We start from the raw sequence: 19,848 nt of genomic DNA, 5'->3' as shown, positions 1-19,848 counted from the left end.
CAGATGCAACTGAATCAGATACTAACACTCACAGCACAGTCCCTTCCTTGTCCTGAGGTTTCTTTTATTTTGGAAACTAACTGGTACATACCGGGTACAGGATACAGTGTGTAAGATAGAGTCAAATAGGATACAATGTGCTTTTCATCACATGGCAGACTGTTTCCAATGGGGAATGTTCATCTCGGTCTTCCTGCAGAGATGTTGGGGCTCCTTCTGGGTGTTACTCAGTGTCCATTCTCTGCACCACCTCCTCCACCAGTTCGACAGCGAGTGGAGTGACTGTTTCTTTCAGCACAGTGGTGGTGCCCTTCTTGTAGCGGTACACTCCCTCCCTGCAAGGACCGACAACACAAGTGGTCAAGGGTCAAGGGGCCACGCTGGGGTGGGGTGGTGGGGGCTCAGACTTAGATATTCTGAAGGTCAGATAGTCCTTGGAGCAGCACAGATGGGAATCGGACACATAGAACTCCGTGGGGAATTGTCCGGAAAATTGAAACCATCAATGTGCAATTCCCCTGTGCTGGAAACATCATAGAACAGGCCCTTTATAGTCAGGAACAAATGACTGGGGATGTTGGAATCTATACTGACAACAACAAACGCTGGAGATCACAGTGGGTCAGACAGCGTGCATAGAGAGATAGCATCAGAGCCATCAAGACTCAAAACATTAGTTTGCTCTCGCTCCACGGATGCTGTCTGACCCGCTGTGATCTCCAACAGCTTTCCTTTACACTTAGAGCTTTTTGACTTAGTTAAGAAACATTTGAGAATTAAAAGCCTACTCCAATTCCCTGGGTAACTATTAAACTGACCTCCCCCGACCCAAACTCATCAGCTCAACTCCACATGCCCCTCTCAAACACTCCTCCAGCTGGCTCTACAATTCCTTGACCATTGCCCTGACCACCCTCCACTCCCCGAGACCTCTCACCTTCCCCACTCACCAAACCTTAATGGGTTACTCCTCTTAGCCCTCCCTGCCAAACAAAAATATGACTGAATCTGCTTCTGCATCCCTTTCAGACAGCGCATTCCAAAATAAATGCTAATCTCTTTTATTGATGATTTTAAGTCAGTGTCCTCTGGTTCCTATCTGCCAGTGAAAATTGTTTCTACCTCCCTTTTGCTTGATTTATTCACTGGATGTTGGCATCACTGGCTAGGTCTGCAGTAATGCACATCCATGACTGCTCAGGGGGCAGTTAAGAAGTCACTTGGCCAGACCAGTGAAGGACAACACGTTCCTTCCCTGAAGGACATTAGTGAACCCAAAGGGTTTTTTTCTGAAGGGGGCTCATGATCATCATTAGACTTTAATTCCAGATATTTATTGAACTTAATTCCATGGTGGGATTTGAACCCAGGTTAGTTCCCTGGGTCTGTGGATTAACAGTGCCATGATAATGCCACCAGGCCATTGCCCTCCCGAATTGACTTCCGTAATTTTAAACCTCATCATAAAACTTCTATTAAGTCTCCTCTTAATTTACTCAACTCCATGAGCCTCAGCTTCCCTGATTTCTCATCAGAAAAGGCTGAAGTCTTCTATCCCAAGGACTGTTGAAGTAAATCTCCTAAGGATTTCAGACCCTTTCTGAAATGCGCTCCCAGAACTGAACACAAGACTTTTGAAGTCTATCCAGTGTTTTTGTCAAGAATTGGTATTTGGACTCTCTGCCTCTGCTCCCTGCCTGTTTATTATGGTTTGCGAACAACGACCTCCCTCTGGGAGCTGGATACTTGCCTTTGACCTTTCTTATTGGGGCAGTCGAAGGCCCGGAGAAACTCGGTCTTGTTCTCAGTGATGATGCAGAGGTCAACGTTGCTCCCAGAACCAAGGTCACTGAATATTCCAGCTGTGATGGCCTCACGGACCAGCTGCTTGCCCGCTTCTTCCTAAAGATAAAGAACCAGCTGTGAGAGAATAGCAGGCATTGACATTCCCAGCGGAGACCAGGGCTGGAGAAACCCAAGGCCAGTGCTTCAAAGGAAAATTGCACACTACTTGTACTGGAATCGTATAACCCCTACATTATGGAAGTACGCCATCACATCCACACTGCCCCTCCAAACAGCATCCCACTCAGACCCAACCTCCTACCCTATCCCTGTAACCCCGCATTTCCCACGACAAATCCACTTAGACTGCACGCTATGGGGCAATCTAGCATGGCCAATCCATCTAACCTGCACATCTTTGGACTGTGGGAGGAAACAGACACACCCAGAGGAAACCCACATAGACATGGGGAGAATATGCTAACTCCAATCAGGTAGTCACCCAAGGGTGGATTTGAACCTGGGTCCTTGGCGCTGGGGCAACAGTGTTAACCACTGAGCCACCGTTACCACCACAACTCGTACAGGGTATCTGGTAATTCATTTAATGCAGCTTGTAAACATGTGGAGACATTTCTTTCTGCATTTTCCTTCACATTTGCAACATCATGGGGTTAGTGCAGGGTGCTAAACAGTAAAGGATTAGGTCCTCAGTGAGTGGTGTTTGTGTCTGAGGGAGGGCTACTGCAAGGGATGGAGAGTTCCCAAGTTCAGAGAAACAAGGATTCAAAATTCAGTTTTGGCCCTTTCACAAGTAGGAAACACTTTTGCAGCATCCAGTGGTCAGGAATTTTATTTGCTTGAGTGTTTCCTGCATGGGAAGTTATTGGTGTAAATTCCATGTGAAATGAATGTAATTGTAGAGACAGAGAGAGAGAGATGAAAGACAGAGCAAAGAAAATATCAGGAACTGTTAAATAGCATTGTTGAGCAGTGACTGGGGAGGAATTAAAGATTTCCCATTGCATTAATGTGGGAAGGAATCACACTGAATCAGATCAGTCACTTACCTCCATGTTTGGCTTGAATCGATCTTCCAGTACAGCCATAGCAGCTGCTGAACCTGAACCTGTAGCACAGGAGACACATACTGACACTCATCACTGTCCTAGTAAACAGGTTTCCCACACAGTGAATCCCCCAAACACAGATAGTTCGAATTAAACAACAGCCCAGGGTTGGAAAAGGAAGGCAGGGAACATTGCCTATTCTTTCTCCTTCCTTTCCCAAAAGGCTGACTCACCGTGATCTGTAGCCGTAGAGTGCTCAGCACTCTCTATCCAATACAGGCACCAACTCCTCACATATGAACCTTCCAAATGAACCCAGCTAGGCTAATTCACAAAGGAGCATCTCCCAGAACGACTGACGCTCACAGAAGCTCCTGATTCTCTAAGAATCATAAGATTAAATCCTGACTATAAATCCAGCAAATACTTATTGGGGTATGTCTTGCTTATAAAAATATGAAAGACAGATAAAGTCACTCAACTGGGTAATGAAAATCTTGCATTCTGATTGGACGAGGAAAGCAATCTGAGAATGATTGATTGATCCAGTGACCAGTCATGGGAGGCCTGGAGGGAAGGTGTGGCTGTTGGTTGTCCATAAGACCATAAGACATAGGAATGGAAGTAAGGCCATTCAGCCCATCGAGTCCACTCCACCATTTAATCATGGCTGTTGGGCATTTCAATTCCTCTTACTCACTCTCTCCCCATAGCCCTTAATTCCTTGCGAGATCAAGAATTTGTCAATCTCTGCCTTGAAGATATTTAACATCCTGTCCTCCAATGCACTTTGTGGCAATGAATTCCACAGGCCCACTCTCTAGCTGAAGAACTGTCTTCTCATTTCCGTTCCAAATTGACACTCTCTAATTCTAAGCTGTGCCCACGGTCCTTGTCTCCCCACCTAATGGAGACAAATTCCCAGCATCCACCCCTTCTAAGCCATGCATTATTTTGTACGTTTCTATTAGATCTCCCCTCAACCTTCTAAACGCTAATGAATACAATTCCAGGATCCTCAGCTATTCATCGTATGTTAGGCTATCATCCCAGGGATCATCCGTGTGAATCTCCGCTGGACACGTTCCAGCGCCAATATGTTCTTCCTGAGGTGTGGGGCCAAAGTTGGACACAGTATTCTAAATGGGGCCTAACTAGAGCTTTATAAAGTCTCAGTAGAACATTGCTCTTTTATATTCCAACCCTCTTCAGATAAATCACAACATTACATTTGCTTTCTTAACCATGGACCCAATCTGCAAGTCAACCTTTAGAGAATCCTGGACTAGCATTCCCAGATCCCTTTGTACTTTGGCTTTATGAATTTTCTCACTGTTTAGAAAATAGTCCACGCCTGTGTTCTGTTTTCCAAAGTGCAAGACCTCGCATTTGCTCACTTTGAATTTCATCAGCCATTTCCTGGTCCACTCTCCTAAACTGTCTAAATCTTTCTGCAGCCTCCCCACCTCCTCAGTACTACCAGCCTGTCCGCCCACGGTGGCTCAATGGTTAGCACTGCTGCCTCACAGCACCGGGGTTCAATTCCAGCCTCAGGTGACTGTGTGGAATTTGCACATTCTCCCCGTGTCTGCTCCAGTTTCCTCCCCCAGTCACAAAGATGTGCAGGTCGGTGAACTGACCATGCTAAATTGCCTATAGTATTAGGTGCATGAGGGAGATAGGTCTAGTGGGTTACTCTTTGGAGGGTCGGTGTGGAATGATTGGGCCGAAGGGCCTGTTTCCGCACTGTAGGGAATCTAATCTAATCTAATTTTGTATCATCGGCAAACTTCACCAGAATGCCCCCAGTCCCTTCATCCAGATCATTAATATATAAAGTGAACAGCTGCGGCCCCAACACTGAACCCTGTGGATACCACTTGTCATTAGCTGCCATTCCAGAAAAGAACCTTTTATCCCAACTCTCTGCCTTCTGTCAGACAGCCAATCCTCAATCCATGCCAGTAGCTCACCTCAAACACCATGGGCCCTCACTTTACTCGGCAGACTCTCGTAAGGCACCTTATCAAAGGCCTTTTGGTAGTGTAGATAGATAACATCCACTGGGTTTCCCTGGTCTAACCTACTTGTTACCTCTTCAAAGAATTCTAACAGGTTTGTCAGGCACAACCTCCCCTTACTAAATCCATGTTGACTTGTTCTAATCTGACCCTGCACTTCCAAGAATTTAGAAATATCATCCCTGACGATGGATTCTAGAATTTTATCTACAGCCAAGGTTAGGCTAATTGGCCTATAATTTTCCATCTTTTGTCTTGATCCTTTCTTGAACAAGGGGGTTACAACAGCCATTTTCCAATCATCTGGGACTTTCCCTGACTCCAGTGACTTTTGAAAGATCACAACCAATGCCTCTGCTATTTTCTCAGCCACCTCCCTCAGAACTCTAGGATGTAGCTCATCGGGGCCAAGAGATTTATCAATTTTTAGACCTTTTAGCTTTTCTAGCACCTTCTCTTTTGTAATGGCTACTATACTCAAATCTGCCCCAACTCTCCTTAATTGTTGGGATATAACTCATGTTTTCCACTGAGAAGACTAACACAAAGTACTTATTAAGTTCTTCAGCTATTTCCTTATCTCCCATCACTAGCCTTCCTGCATCAATTTGGAGCGGCCCAATTTCTACTTTTGCCTCTCGTTTGTTTCTTCGGTATTGAAAGAAACTTTGACTATCATTTCTACCCTCCACCATCTGTCCAATCAGAACCAATCCTGAAGCAGTCAGCAGGAATGCTGGTTAATGTACCTGTCCTGACAACAGGATCCTGAGATTAAATCAGTCACTTTGTAGAGAATTTAGCCATAGAAAAGAAGAACAAAACAAACCTTCAATCGGTCAGTCATAGACCCCAGAAGGAGGCCATTCTGTTCCTCTTTGGATGCACCATTCAGCTAGTCTGACTATCCCCTGAATGTTCTCCACAGCGCAAAATTTTCCTTTCAAACTATTTGTCTATTTCCTTTCCATTTGGAATTCCCATAACCAGCTCTGGGCTTGCTTGAAAGACATAGATTTAGACTTAATAAAAACTGAATGACCTGCTGAGCTTCTCCAGCAGCTTCTGTTTCTGCTTCTGATTTAGACTTAGCGTTAACTTGTCCTTACCCATAGCAACGAAGGGCAGTTTGTCCGTGGAACCATGAGGGTATACAGCGTACAGGTGGGACCCTGTGCAGTCCACACCACCGACAATCACTGACGCACCAATGTGCCCCTGGTACCTAAAGCAAGACAAAGATTATGCTGCATTTAAATCAGGAATGGGTTAATTTTCACCACCTTCATGGGCAGGACTGACCTACAATCAATCTTATACTCTGGGACTTCTGCCCACTCCATCTACTGGCCCATGACCCAGAACTCCACAGCCACCGCTGACCCATGATCAACCCTGTGACCCCCTCCCCTCCAACTATTCCCGACTCGGGCGACTGACTGTGTGGAGTTTGCACGTGCTCCCCGTGTCTGCGTGGGTTTCCTCCGGGTGCTCCGGTTTCCTCTCACAGTCCAAAGATGTGCAGGTCAGGTGAATTGGCCATGCTAAATTGCCCGTAGTGTTAGGTAAGGGGTAAATGTAGGGGTGGGTTGCGCTTCGGCGGGTCGGTGTGGGCTTGTTGGGCCGAAGGGCCTGTTTCCACACTGTAAGTAATCTAAATCTAATTGGACCCTGCACACCAAGGATCCCAAATGTCCCTACCAATTCCCTCTTCACTCCTTGCATCATAAAATCTCTCCTCACCAATGTGCCCTCCCAAGAACCAGACTTTCAGTCTGATACACCCCAGTTGCACTGCCCATACAGTACACTCTCTGGTTCCCATTATCCGAGCTGGTGGAGCCGCACTAGAAAGTGCCCAACTGGGCCCACCCAGTCAAATGAGTGTAGCTACAACAGCAAGCACAAGACAGGATGTTTGGCACCATCCAGGATAAAATGGACTACTCGAATGGCACTGATCCACCATCTCCAACATTCACTCCCTCCACCACTGACTCAGTGTGGTAGCAGTGTGTACAATACACAGGATATGCTGCAGCAAGGCTCCTTCAATAACCTCCATCCCCTCCCACCCAGAAGGGCGGGGGCAACAGATACAATCACAGCATCGCTCCCTGCAGATTCCTCTCCAAGCCATAGGTCATCCTCACACAGAAATTGGAGGATCATCACCTTCTCAAGGGTAATATGGGATGTGCCATAAATGTTGACACAGCCAGTGACCCCCACATGCCATAAATGAAAGAATTAAATAAATCTCACCCAAAGATTGGAAAAAAGGCGACAACCTCCACATCTCTCAGGTGCAGGGGTTTGGGGAAGGGGAAGAGGTTTTGGATGTGGACGGGGTGAGGGGAGGTGGTTGAGGAGCTGTTTTGGGGCAGTTATAGACTGGAAGGATGCTGGAGATGGAGGGGTGGAGCGTTTGAGCTGGGATGATTGGGAAAAGTGAACTGGGGCTGCAGGGAGGGGAGATGGGACGATGGGAAGGGGGGAGATGAAAACATGTAAAAGGGACTGTAGGAAGGTTACTGTGGGGGCATTCCAATCAAGGCCAAATCTCTGACGCTAACCTACAACAATGTTGCAGCCTAGATCAGTGATCAGGAACAGAAGCCCTTGTTGATTTTTCCTACGTATGTCCACTTGTACTGACGCACAGTGTAGCAAACCCACACTCAATTTCCACAGCACAGACTGGCTTTAAAGCTGTGATCTTTTGTATCCATGGATGAAGGCAGTGCACATGGTCCGTGGGCTTTCTGGGAAAGTGCCAGTTACCTCTCTGTATAATTTTAATCATGAAAGAAGCCACAATGGGGAGTTAGAGGGAGTGTTCTCACACCTGAACAGCATCTGCTTCAGCATGCGGTTAACGATGACCACACGGGGCTTGCGGCCTGTCGACAGGGTGTGCAGCTGGATGTTCGAGGCCATCATCTGTGTCGTAACTTCAGCATCGGCTGCACAGCCTGCACCACAGCAGCTGGAAGCAGAGAGAGAAAGAGATGAAAGCTTAATCTCAGATAAAATATCCCAGGAAGAGAGAGAGGGGGTTAATATCCCAGGGAGAGTGAGGGAGAAGGGGTTAATATCCCAGGGAGAGAGAGAGATGGGGTTAATATCCCAGGGAGAGAGAGAGAGGGGGTTAATATCCCAGGGAGAGAGAGAGAGGGGGGGTAAATATCCCAGGGAGAGTGAGGGAGGGGGTTAATATCCCAGGGAGAGTAAGGGAGGGGGTTAGTATCCCAGAGAGAGAGGGGGGGGGGGTTAATATCCCAGGGAGAGAGAGAGAGGGGGTTAATATCCCAGGTAGAGAGAGAGAAAGGGTTAATATCCCAGGGAGAGAGAGAGAGGGGTTAATATCCTAGGGAGAGAGTGAGAGAGGGGGGTTAATATCCCAGGGAGAGAGAGGGGGGGTTAATATCCCAGAGAGAGAGAGAGAGAGAGGGGGTTAATATCCCAGGGAGAGTAAGGGAGGGGGTTAGTATCCCAGAGAGAGAGGGGGGGGGGTTAATATCCCAGGGAGAGAGAGGGGGGGTTAATATCCCAGAGAGAGAGAGAGAGAGAGAGGGGGTTAATATCCCAGGGAGAGAGAGAGGGGGGGTTAGTATCCCAGGAGAGAGAGAGGGGGGGTTAATATCCCAGGGAGAGAGAGAGGGGGTTAATATCCCAGGGAGGGAGAGAGGGGGGGTTAATATCCCAGGGAGAGTGAGGGAGGGGTTAATATCCCAGGGAGAGAGAGAGATGGGGTTAATATTCCAGGGAGAGTGAGGGAGGGGCTTAATATCCCAGGGAGAGAGTGAGAGATGGGGTTAATATCCCAGGGAGAGAGAGAGAGAGTGGGTTAATATCCCAGGTAGAGTGAGAGATGGGGTTATTATCCCAGGGAGAGTGAGAGGGGGGGTTAATATCCCAGGGAGAGAGTGAGAGATGGGGTTAATATCCCAGGGAGAGAGAGAGAGGGGGTTAGTATCCCAGAGAGAGAGGGGGGGGTTAATATCCCAGGGAGAGAGAGAGAGGGGGTTAATATCCCAGGTAGAGAGAGAGAAAGGGTTAATATCCCAGGGAGAGAGAGAGAGGGGTTAATATCCTAGGGAAAGAGTGAGAGAGGGGGGTTAATATCCCAGGGAGAGAGAGGGGGGGGTTAATATCCCAGAGAGAGAGAGAGAGAGAGGGGGTTAATATCCCAGGGAGAGAGAGAGGGGGGTTAGTATCCCAGGAGAGAGAGAGAGGGGGTTAATATCCCAGGGAGAGAGAGAGGGGGGTTAGTATCCCAGGAGAGAGAGAGAGGGGGTTAATATCCCAGGGAGAGAGAGAGGGGGTTAATATCCCAGGGAGGGAGAGAGGGGGGGTTAATATCCCAGGGAGAGTGAGGGAGGGGTTAATATCCCAGGGAGAGAGAGAGATGGGGTTAATATTCCAGGGAGAGTGAGGGAGGGGCTTAATATCCCAGGGAGAGAGTGAGAGATGGGGTTAATATCCCAGGGAGAGAGAGAGAGTGGGTTAATATCCCAGGTAGAGTGAGAGATGGGGTTATTATCCCAGGGAGAGTGAGAGGGGGGGGTTAATATCCCAGGGAGAGAGTGAGAGATGGGGTTAATATCCCAGGGAGAGAGAGAGAGTGGGTTAATATCCCAGGTAGAGTGAGAGATGGGGTTATTATCCCAGGGAGAGAGAGAGAGAGAGGGGGGGTTAATATCCCAGGGAGAGAGAGAGAGGGGTTAATATCCCAGGGAGAGAGAGAGGGGGGGTTAGTATCCCAGGAGAGAGAGAGAGGGGGTTAATATCCCAGGGAGAGAGAGAGGGGGTTAATATCCCAGGGAGAGTGAGAGATGGGGTTAATATCCCAGGGAGAGTGAGGGAGGGGTTAATATCCCAGGGAGAGAGAGAGGGGGTTAATATCCCAGGGAGAGAGAGAGGGGGGGTTAGTATCCCAGGAGAGAGAGAGAGGGGGTTAATATCCCAGGGAGAGAGAGAGGGGGTTAATATCCCAGGGAGGGAGAGAGGGGGGGTTAATATCCCAGGGAGAGTGAGGGAGGGGTTATTATCCCAGGGAGAGTGAGAGGGGGGGGGTTAATATCCCAGGGAGAGAGTGAGAGATGGGGTTAATATCCCAGGGAGAGAGAGAGAGTGGGTTAATATCCCAGATAGAGTGAGAGATGGGGTTATTATCCCAGGGAGAGAGAGAGAGAGAGAGGGGGGGGTTAATATCCCAGGGAGAGAGAGAGAGGGGGTTAATATCTCAGGGAGAGTGAGGGGGGGTTAATATCCCAGGGAGAGAGAGAGAGGGGGTTAATATCTCAGGGAGAGTGAGAGGGGGGGTTAATATCCCAGGGAGAGTGAGAGATGGAGTTAATATCTCACGGAGAGTGAGAGATGGGGTTAATATCGCAGGAAGAGTGAGAGATGGGGTTAATATCGCAGGGAGAGAGAGGGAGGGGGTTAATATCCCAGGGAGAGTGAGGGAGGGGGTTAATATCCCAGGGAGAGAGAGAGAAGGGGTTAATATCCCAGGGAGAGAGAGGGAGGGGGTTAATATCCCAGGGAGAGTGAGGGAGGGGGTTAATATCCCAGGGAGAGAGAGAGGGGGGGTTAGTATGTTTAACTACTGCGGATTTTAATGAACTGAATTTGCTAAATTTAATAACCAGTGAGCAGAGGTGAACTGAAAGGTGCACCAGAGAGAATAATTGAATAGGTTTTGAGAGGCTGTGACCAGAAGACACAGACTGACTGCGAGCTGAACACTTACTAAATATTGGGGGCAATGTGATGAATCTTAATGCAGTTCTTGTCAGCAACAACCATGTCGTCTGTGGCCCGGGTATCAGCTCCCAGGATCACCCCATCCTACAGATGACAGAAAACAGTCAGTCAGATTGTTAGCGGTCTGCCCCATCATTACTCTGTGAAAAGAAACTCAGAATTGAAAACTTTAAAACTGGATTATGTGGATTATATGATGCCCCAAGTGCTGCAAGACCTGCACCTGGGTGAGGAAGATAAAAGAAAAGAACATGAGATATTATTTATTGGCCTGACAGTTTTTCTCTCTGACTGTTTTGTTCATGTGTCCCAGAGTTTAATTTTTAATCTGTGAAGAATTCATAGCAGGTTTGGAGAGCTACAGCTCTTTGATTTTTGGTGAGGATTTACCTTGAAGATGATGCCAGTGATAGTCGTCCCTGTCTTCTTTGCTGTTGGAGGTTTGTAGCCCAGCTGCCGAAGTTCGCTCTCCAATGCTGCATTCCTGAAAGGTACGGGAGATTTGAAAAGGAGATGGCAGAGAGTGAAGGAGGGAGGGAGCAGGTGATTGGCTGCGTTTGTTGACCCATTTAACACCGGCTCAGTGGGTGTCCTTCCCGCCTGACTCAGACGATTGTGGGTTCAAGTCTCACACCAGATCCTTGATGACTGTGACTTCATCTGACACCAAGGGGATACTTTGCAAGAGACCAATAATCTCAGGTGGATATAATCAATCCTATTGTAGGAATCCAAAGGAGAGTGAGGGAATTCTCCCAGACTCCTGGATAATGCTTATCCCTCAACCATCATCACAGGAACAGATTACCCCGTTGCTGTCTGTGGAAACTTGCTGTGTACAGATTAGTTCCATGATTCCTGTTTTACAACAGTGTGTAAAGTGTTTTCAAACATCCTGAGGCTGTAAAAAATGTAAATGCAACTTGTTTTTCTTTTTAATTTGCATTGATGAAGTTCTGCGTGGGTCAATATCCAATTTGGGATATCCCTGCTCTGGGCCAGGGCCTCTGACATGGCTGAATGAACTAACCTGACTGTTCTCTGACCACGCCCCCCCTCCTCCTCCCCCACCAGCTGGACAGTGTGGGCGGTGGGGGAGATCATTAGCTACAACCAGACTCTCTCATCGCATGGTCAGTCGGCTGCAGACTCCCACCACCCTCAGTGGGTAAAACTGGACAAGGTGTCAGAGAGGGGGCGCTGGTGAGCTATACTTCCATGGGAGCAAACCCCTTCAGGGGAGGGGATGAGAGGAGGAAAGAAGTGAAGAGAATATGAGACAGTAAAGGTGAAAGGGAGAGCAGGGAGGGAGTGAAGAAGAGGGAGGGAATGGAAGTTGAGGAGGGAAGGTGAGAGAAGGGATGGGGTTTTGGGAAGGAGATCCAGCAGGGACTGGGATCATCCCTCCTTTTCCCTGCAAACAGGCAACAGGGGAACTTTGAATCAACAACTATCCACTTTGATATTAGAGAGCTTTTCAGTCTGAAAGAGTAATCCCCCATCCGAAAACACTTTGTAAAGACATCCCCCTCCAACCCCTGCTCATTCTGCCAGTCACTCAGGAAATGCCTTACTTTCAGTTTCCATTTACCATGCACCGTTTAAAATGTTTTATCAGCACAGTTTGCACAGCCATAGACCTTCCACTCCTTTAATCCAGTTAAACCACTCTGCAAGAGCTTTGTGTCAGTGTCTGTGCTGATCTCAGGGGAGATGCCTGAGCACCAGGAACCTGGCATCAACAGCGGAAGACTCTCTAAACCTCCTGACCAGCTTTAGTTTTCCCTCTTTGCTTTGGACAAGTTCCATGGATTAACCTGCTCTCAGCCACTTGCTCCCACTCACTCACCTTCTGCAGTTCTCAAAGCTGAAACCCCCCACAGGGGTGTTCAGGAATCTCTCACCCTTCAACATGTCGGTCTAGCCTCTTTCCTCTTCAGCTCACTTACTTTCAGTTTCAAAAACTAGTGAGTAAAACCTCATGTGATTACGGGGAGCCAAATATGCCAAAATTGATCTTTGAACCAGAGTGACATCAAAACTCAAATATGCACCAATTATTTAACCACTTCTTTCTCCAAAGGCCTGTACTACTGGGGGAATCAGTTACACTCACCCTGCAGATTCCTGAGATAGGATAAATCTAACTTTTCAAGTTGTAGGGGATTGGAAGGGAATAGACTTGGGAGCCTAGAATAGAGAGTAGCTGTTCCTGATTCACAGAACTGCTCAGTTTACACTAAGATCTTTCTGGTGTAAGTCACTATGGGTTCAGCCTGAATTGTTCAGCTTCATCTGTACATACATACATACACAGACACACGTGCGTGTCTGCATTGTGTCTCTGTGAATATCTTGTGTCTGTATGTTTGTATTAACACAATGCAAGTGTCTCTGTGGGTGCCTATATTCATCTAAATATCCTTGTCCTTGCGTGGCTTCATCTGTATCTGTGAGTCAGTGTCTAACTATGTGTCAGCAATTGTGAGTCTGACAGTGAATCGATATCTGTCAGTCAGATTATGTCTGTGAGGTGATGCATGTCTGTATGCGAGCCGGTGTCTGTCTGTGAGTTAGCGTATCAGTGTCTGTGAATTGACGTCTGTCTATGAGACAGTGTCGTTTTGTCTTTGAGTTTCTGTCTGTCTGAGTCAGTGTCTAACTGACAGTCACTGCTTGTATGTGAGTCAATGTCTGTCTTATGGGAAAATGTGGGGAAAAAGGCTACTTAATAAGACAAGAGGGTATGGTGCTGGGGGTAGTAAATCAACATTGGCTAACTAACGGAAGACAGAGATTTGGGATAAAGGAGCATTTTCAGGATAACAACACTGTAACTAAGTTAAAAATCACCCAACACCAGGTTATAGTCCAACAGGTTTATTTGGAAGCACTAGCGTTCAGAGCACTGCTCCTTCAGCTGGTAGTTGCAACCACCTGATGAAGGAGCGTTGCTCCAAAAGCTAGTGCTTCCAAATAAACCTGTTGGATTATAACCTGGTGTTGGGTGATTTTTAACTTGTTTCATGCTAGTCCAACACCGGCTCCTCCACATCATGACAACCTGCAACTAGTTGAGGGTCAAAGGAATCAGTGCTGGGTCTTCAATTATTAATTTAGAATATATATCAATTATTTGGATGAGGAACATGAACATACCATCACCAAATTTGCAGACGGCACAAAAATACTTGGGAAGGCAAGTTGTGAGGTTGATATAAAGAACCTGCAGAGGAGTACAGACAAGTTAAATGAATGGACACAAACTTGGCAGATGGACTATAATGGGGGAAAGTCGGAGGTTATGCATTTTCACAGGAAAAGTAGAGGAGCTGAATATTATTTAAATGGAGAAAGACTGCAGAAAGCAACACAAAAGATTAAATCAAGAAACACTAGCATCCAAGTTCAGCAGCTGGTGGGGAAGGGTAATGAAATATTAGCCTTTATTTCAAAGACAATGAAATAAAAATGGGGAGATGTTGCTAAAACTGTACAAGGCACGAGTCACTGGTTATATTCCCATACTGCCCTTGTCCTGCTCGATGGCAGAGGTTGCAGTTTGGAGTTGCTGTCAGGGAGTCTTGGTGAGTTGTTGCAGTGTATCGTGTAGGTGTTACACACTGCTCCCACTGTGCATCAGTTGTGGAGAGAGTGAATGCTGAAGGTGGTGGGTGGAATGCCGATCTTTGCTCTGAGTGATGTCCACATCTGCTTTATAACTCTCACAGTATCAACAAAAAGGAGGTTGGTGTAACACCTAGAGAAAATGCTCACTAAGTGTAAACATTTTGCTGCTAATGTTATGTACTGAAACGTTCTAATACATGACTCTCCCCACATTTTCCCACACCGCCTGTCTTCTCCCTCCAACATTTTGGAGTAGCCCTGCTGTCATTGCGCTGCTGATGAAAAAGCTACTCTTCAAATGTTACACTGGCAGGCACATTTAATGTACAGCCAACTCACAAACAGGGGGCAGTGTGTAGCAAGACTGAATGCTGTTTCAATGGGTACCACAACCACAACCAATCTGATTCACTTCCACATTGGAAGCTGCCTTTCAAATAAACAGCCAGTTCTGTACCTCTGTGGGGGATATGATGAATGGTGACTGTGTTAAACTTGGGCAAAGGATTGAAGGCTGTGGAGCCAAAACAAAATATTTATTATCAAGAGGCAGGTAGAAAGTTTGTTAAATGATAATATTTCAATTACTTATCTTAATTTAGTTTCCTTTTAGAAAAGAGAATTGTAGAAGCGAAATTCCATGAATGACGTAACAATACAGGGGGCTCTTTAAGTCTGTGCCTGCTCATGGTAAAACAATCCAATTAACTTACTTCACAGCCTTCACATTATCTTTCTGTATTTACAGGCTTTCACACAAACCCTTACTTTGCAATTAATTTTAAATATTGAAACAATTCAATGGCACATTTTATCCATCCTGAATATTTCCTTCCCAGCATTGTTACAGTGTTACATTTGAAATAAATCTTTGACCCACCCTCCTTCAAAGAAGCAACAAACCGAGTTGCTGCAATGTCAGAGAAATTTGATATTGAAAGAGCAGATCATTGTGATACAAGATCACCCCCTCCTCTCCTGAAGGTGCTGACTCTCCCTGGGGTTCAGCTCCTCCTCCTGACTCTCCCTGAGGGCTCACACCCACAGATCCCTGCAGTAGCCCCTCATCCGACCAAGTGGACAATTGGTGTTAGCTGACTGTGACAAATACCGAGGTACGGTGAATCATGGGCTCAGCAGATGACCACGTACACACTAACCTTTCGCCAGGAGTTACTGGATATGAATCAGGAATGTTCACACTGGCTGAACCTTCACCTCTCAAACTTATGAAGCCGAATGTCCAGCCCATGGGTTATCCCCGCTGTGACCCACCGACTGAGCAAAGGTCACAGGTCAGCCCAGGGCCTGCTGTGGTCTGTCGGATTCTCCGCATTGGGCTCCTCTTCATGGAGCTGCAGCTCGAGGATTGAGTCTCTCCTTTAGCTCCCAATGCAGCCGTCGAAATGAACGTGTCCTTCTGCCATCCAGGGTTTTTATTTTTACTTTGTGGTATGCGGGTGTAGTGCATTCGTTTCCTGGGATTCAGGAGATACACTCCAGATGGTCTGGGACCCAGCACTTGTCTATTATCCAGCCAGAGGGTGGTGGGATTGGTCACTGAGTGTGGGAACCTGTTAGACAGCAGAGGCCCACGCTCTGTCATGTTAATTCCAGCAGCTTTAAATACAGCAGCTGTTCAGGATGGGCCCAGAGAGATGGATCACACAGCCTTTCTCACTCAGACACATCCACGGCTGTGCCACACCCCACAGTCTGATGGTCAGGTCTGCAAAAAACCTAACTCTCCCCCAACCCCTCCCCACCCCCTGCTCCATTCCACACCCCCCCGAAACAGCAGGCAAGGGAATTCCTGGAGAATAGGAACACCCCTATGGAGCAGGGTGAAGTAAGTGAGGGCCAGTAGAGAGTGATTGGATTTCTGAAGCTTCCTTGTTCGAAGGAGCTGTTGAAAGGGGAGAGTTTGAAGGTTTAAACCGAAGAATTACTGAATGTCTTGTATGTCTCTGTTCTGATTAAACAGTTCATGAAGAAAAACTGGAGAGTGCAGATAAACAGAAGCATCCTACTGTGGAAAGTTTCACAAAGTCCAGGGAAACTGCAAACTGGTAAAAGCAGAATCCTCAGAACGTCTGAGAGTTTCCTGAGGAGGTGAAACTGGCTCAGTGAGTGTTTTACTGCTTCTCTCAGTTACTGTTCAGAATATGACTGTCACCTGAGAGCTTCACAGTGGCACAGTGGCTCACTGGTTGGCACTGCTGCCTCACGGTGTCAAGGACCTGAGTTTGATTCCACCCTTGGGTGACTGTCTGTGTGCAGTGTGCCCCATGCCTGTGTGGGTTTCCTCCTACAGTCCAAAGATGTGCAGGTTAGGTGGATTGGCCATGCTAAATTGCCCATTGTGTGCAGGCTAGGTGGATTAGCCATGGGAAATGCAGGGTTACAGCGATAGAGTGGGGGAGTAAGTCTGTGTGGGATGCTCTTCGGAGGGTCAGTGTGGACTTGAGGGGCTCACTGGCTTGGTTCCACACGAGGGATGTGATGATATTCTATGATATTTCTAAAAGTTAAACAGTCAGATACATGGGCGGCACGGTGGCACAGTGGTTAGCACTGCTGCCTCACAGTGCCTGTAGACCCGGGTTCAATTCCCGACTCAGGCGACTGACTGTGTGGAGTTTGCACGTTCTCCCCGTGTCTGCGTGGGTTTCCTCCGGGTGCTCCGGTTTCCTCCCACAGTCCAAAGATGTGCGGGTCAGGTGAATTGGCCATGCTAAATTGCCCGTAGTGTTAGGTAAGGGGTAAATGTAGGGGTATGGGTGGGTTGCGCTTTGGTGGGTCGGTGTGGACTTGTTGGGCCAAAGGGCCTGTTTCCACACTGTAAGTCTAGTCTAATCTAATCTAATGAGCAAAGTATATTTTGGCAAAGTCACTGAGTTTGTCTGTGAGTGAGGCTACTGAAGTCAGTAATCTTGCATTTATGTGGCACCTGGCCTGTCCTTAGAAAACCCCAAGGCTCATTTCAGCCAATGAAATAACTTTGAATTGTCAATATCATTTACTATGGAGGTGTGGCAGCCAATGTGTTCAAAGTTTGGGAGAAGATTTGTAGCTCGAGTGCTCGTTGTTGTGGTTCTGTTCACTGAGCTGGGAGTTTGTGTTGCAAACGTTTCGTCCCCTTTCTAGGTGACATCCTCAGTGCTTGGGAGCCTCCTGTGAAGCGCTTCCATCACAGAAGTGCTTCACAGGAGGCTCCCAAACACTGAGGATGTCACCTAGAAAAGGGACGAAATGTTTGCAACACAAACTCTCAGCTCGGCGAACAGAACCACAACAGCCAATGTGTGTGCGTAAGAAAAACATTCTGCCAATGACTAGTCGAAGTGTTTTAGTCATACTGATTGGGAATGAAGTATTAGCCAGGTCACAGGGTCAAACCTAATTGCAGATCTTCACATTGCGCACAGGATTTTATCCTGCTACTTGTGAGGCTTAACGTCTGATCTGAGAGTCAGCACCTCCAGCAGCATGGCACTCCCTCAGTACTGCAGCAGAGTTCAGCCCAGGTTCAGTACAATTGTAATAATTCCTGCATGGTTTGTTGGAATCAGTTCATGTCAGGAATTCCCAACCTGCAGAGTGAGCTCTGGCTGTGGGGCAGTAAGTAAGGATACCATGGAGGACATAAATAGAGCCAAAAGAATCCCAGATTAGATGCTCATTTTGCCGATATTTGGGAGGAGACAGACTGGGAAGAGGCATGGGGGAGAGGGAGAAGCCAAAACAGGTGGGCCGTTCTGTTGGTTTAACAGGATTTACATTGTAGTGAAGTTAAAGTTACTGATTAGATTAGATTCCCTACAGTGTGGAAATAGGCCCTTTGGCCCAACAAGTCCACACTGACCCTCTGAAGAGACAACTCGCCCAGACCCATTCCCCTACATTTACCCCTGACCAATGCACCTATAATACTACAGGCAGTTTAGTATGGCCGATTCACCTGACCTGCACATCTTTGTGACTGTGGGAGGAAACCGGAGCACCCAGAGGAAACCCATGCAGACACGGGGAGAATGCGCAAACTCCACACAGACAGTTGACCGAAGTGGGAATTGAACTCGGGTCCCTGGCGCTGTGAGGCAGTACTGCTGACCACTGAACCACCGTGCTGCCCCTGCATTGTTATGAAATCATAACTCTAATCCCTGATATCTCTCCCCTTTCCAGCGTCGCAGAGCAAGATTGTAATGATGTATACTCCTGATGTGAAAAGCAGAAATTATTGAAACATCTCAGCAGATCTGTGCAGAGAAATCAGAGTTAACGTTTTGAGTTAAGATTTCAGAGTTAAGGTTCTGAGGAAGGGTCACTCAACCTGAAATGTTCTCTCTACAGATGCTGCTAGACTTGCTGAGCTTTTCAAGGGATTTCTGCTTTACAGTATCCACAGTTCTCCCAGAGTCTGTGGGAAACTTTCTGCTTCCTGTCACCATTCCCAGATGGAGATTCTTGTGCAGAGCAAGTAGAGAGGGGTAAAAAGTCACAAGGCCCCAAATGTTACCCACCCACAGATCCTGCCCAGTCAGTCCCCTGTGAAACAGAATTGGCACTTGGCACCCAGTTCCTGTGGAATCCTTGGCAGACTGAGCCTCACCATTGGCTGCTTCCTTCAGTGAAGATTCCTAAAGACAGAGAACATTCCAGAAACTGGCTGTCACCAAGTATCTGTGCTATTTCGTCTGTGATTATACATCAATGATTGGTGTTAATTTTAGCATCACCCCAGTTGGCAGGACACATTCATTTCGATGCTGCACTGGGAGCTAACGGAGAGACTCAATCCTCGAGCTGCAGCTCCATGAAGAGGAGCCCAATGTGGAGAATCCGACAGACCACAGCAGGCCCTGGGCTGACCTGTGACCTTTGCTCAGTCAGTGGGTCACAGTGGGGATAACCCATGGGCTGGACAGTCAGCTTGAGTTCCCATAAGTTTGAGAGGCGAAGGTTCAGCCAGTGTGAACATTCCTGAGTCATATCCAATAGCTCCTGACAGAAGGTTAGTGTGTGTATTGTCATCTGCTTAGTTCATGATTCACCTTACCTCGGATCCTGTCACAGTTAGATAACACCAATTGTCCAGATGGTTGGATGAGGGGCTACTGCAGGGATCTATGGGTTTGAATCCCCAGGGAGAGTCAGGAGGGGGAGCTGAACCCCAGGGAGAGTCAGCACCTTCAGGAGAGGGTTGGATAAGCAAATTTGTTTTGTAAATCCAGGGTGGAGTGCAATTACTTCTGGAGAACGTGGAGTGTTTTTGCTTTTTAAAGCACGTTGTACTTTTACACAATCACTGTGTGACAGAATTTTGCAACAAATTCTTGTAATAGTTATTGGAATTTTATGTGCATTCCTTGATAAAGTATTTTGTGTCAATCTCTGAGGTATTCCCTCATTCTTAGCTCTGCAGTTGCAGGATGCTAAGTGCTGACAGTAATGTAATGGAGCCAGATTCATACAGCGGGACTGCCAATTGTCTGTCACTTATCGAAAATACAGAGTCCAAGTCAACTTTCAAAGGTTCTGATGTTCCTACCAAACTTTTCAACCCA

General features: G+C 47.2%; 1 protein-coding gene across 1 annotated transcript; it reads right to left on the bottom strand.

Annotated features, from left to right (window-relative positions):
• Positions 1-43: 43 nt before the first annotated feature.
• LOC132833803 (proteasome subunit beta type-7-like) lies at positions 44-12,606 on the bottom strand. The gene is made up of 8 exons (XM_060852386.1): positions 12,498-12,606; positions 11,039-11,132; positions 10,635-10,732; positions 7,725-7,865; positions 5,986-6,101; positions 2,856-2,914; positions 1,747-1,902; positions 44-331 (listed from the first exon to the last, which is right to left on the bottom strand). The coding sequence occupies exons 1-8, from the start codon at positions 12,560-12,562 to the stop codon at positions 224-226; spliced, it is 837 nt and encodes a 278-aa protein (XP_060708369.1). The 5' UTR covers positions 12,563-12,606; the 3' UTR covers positions 44-223.
• Positions 12,607-19,848: the final 7,242 nt, after the last annotated feature.

The sequence above is a fragment of the Hemiscyllium ocellatum genome, chromosome 37 (assembly GCF_020745735.1).
Source record: "Hemiscyllium ocellatum isolate sHemOce1 chromosome 37, sHemOce1.pat.X.cur, whole genome shotgun sequence".
Taxonomy (NCBI): Eukaryota; Metazoa; Chordata; class Chondrichthyes; order Orectolobiformes; family Hemiscylliidae; genus Hemiscyllium; species Hemiscyllium ocellatum.
The sequence above is the reverse complement of the archived record's forward strand: the minus strand, read 5'-3'. Positions and strand labels throughout refer to the sequence as shown.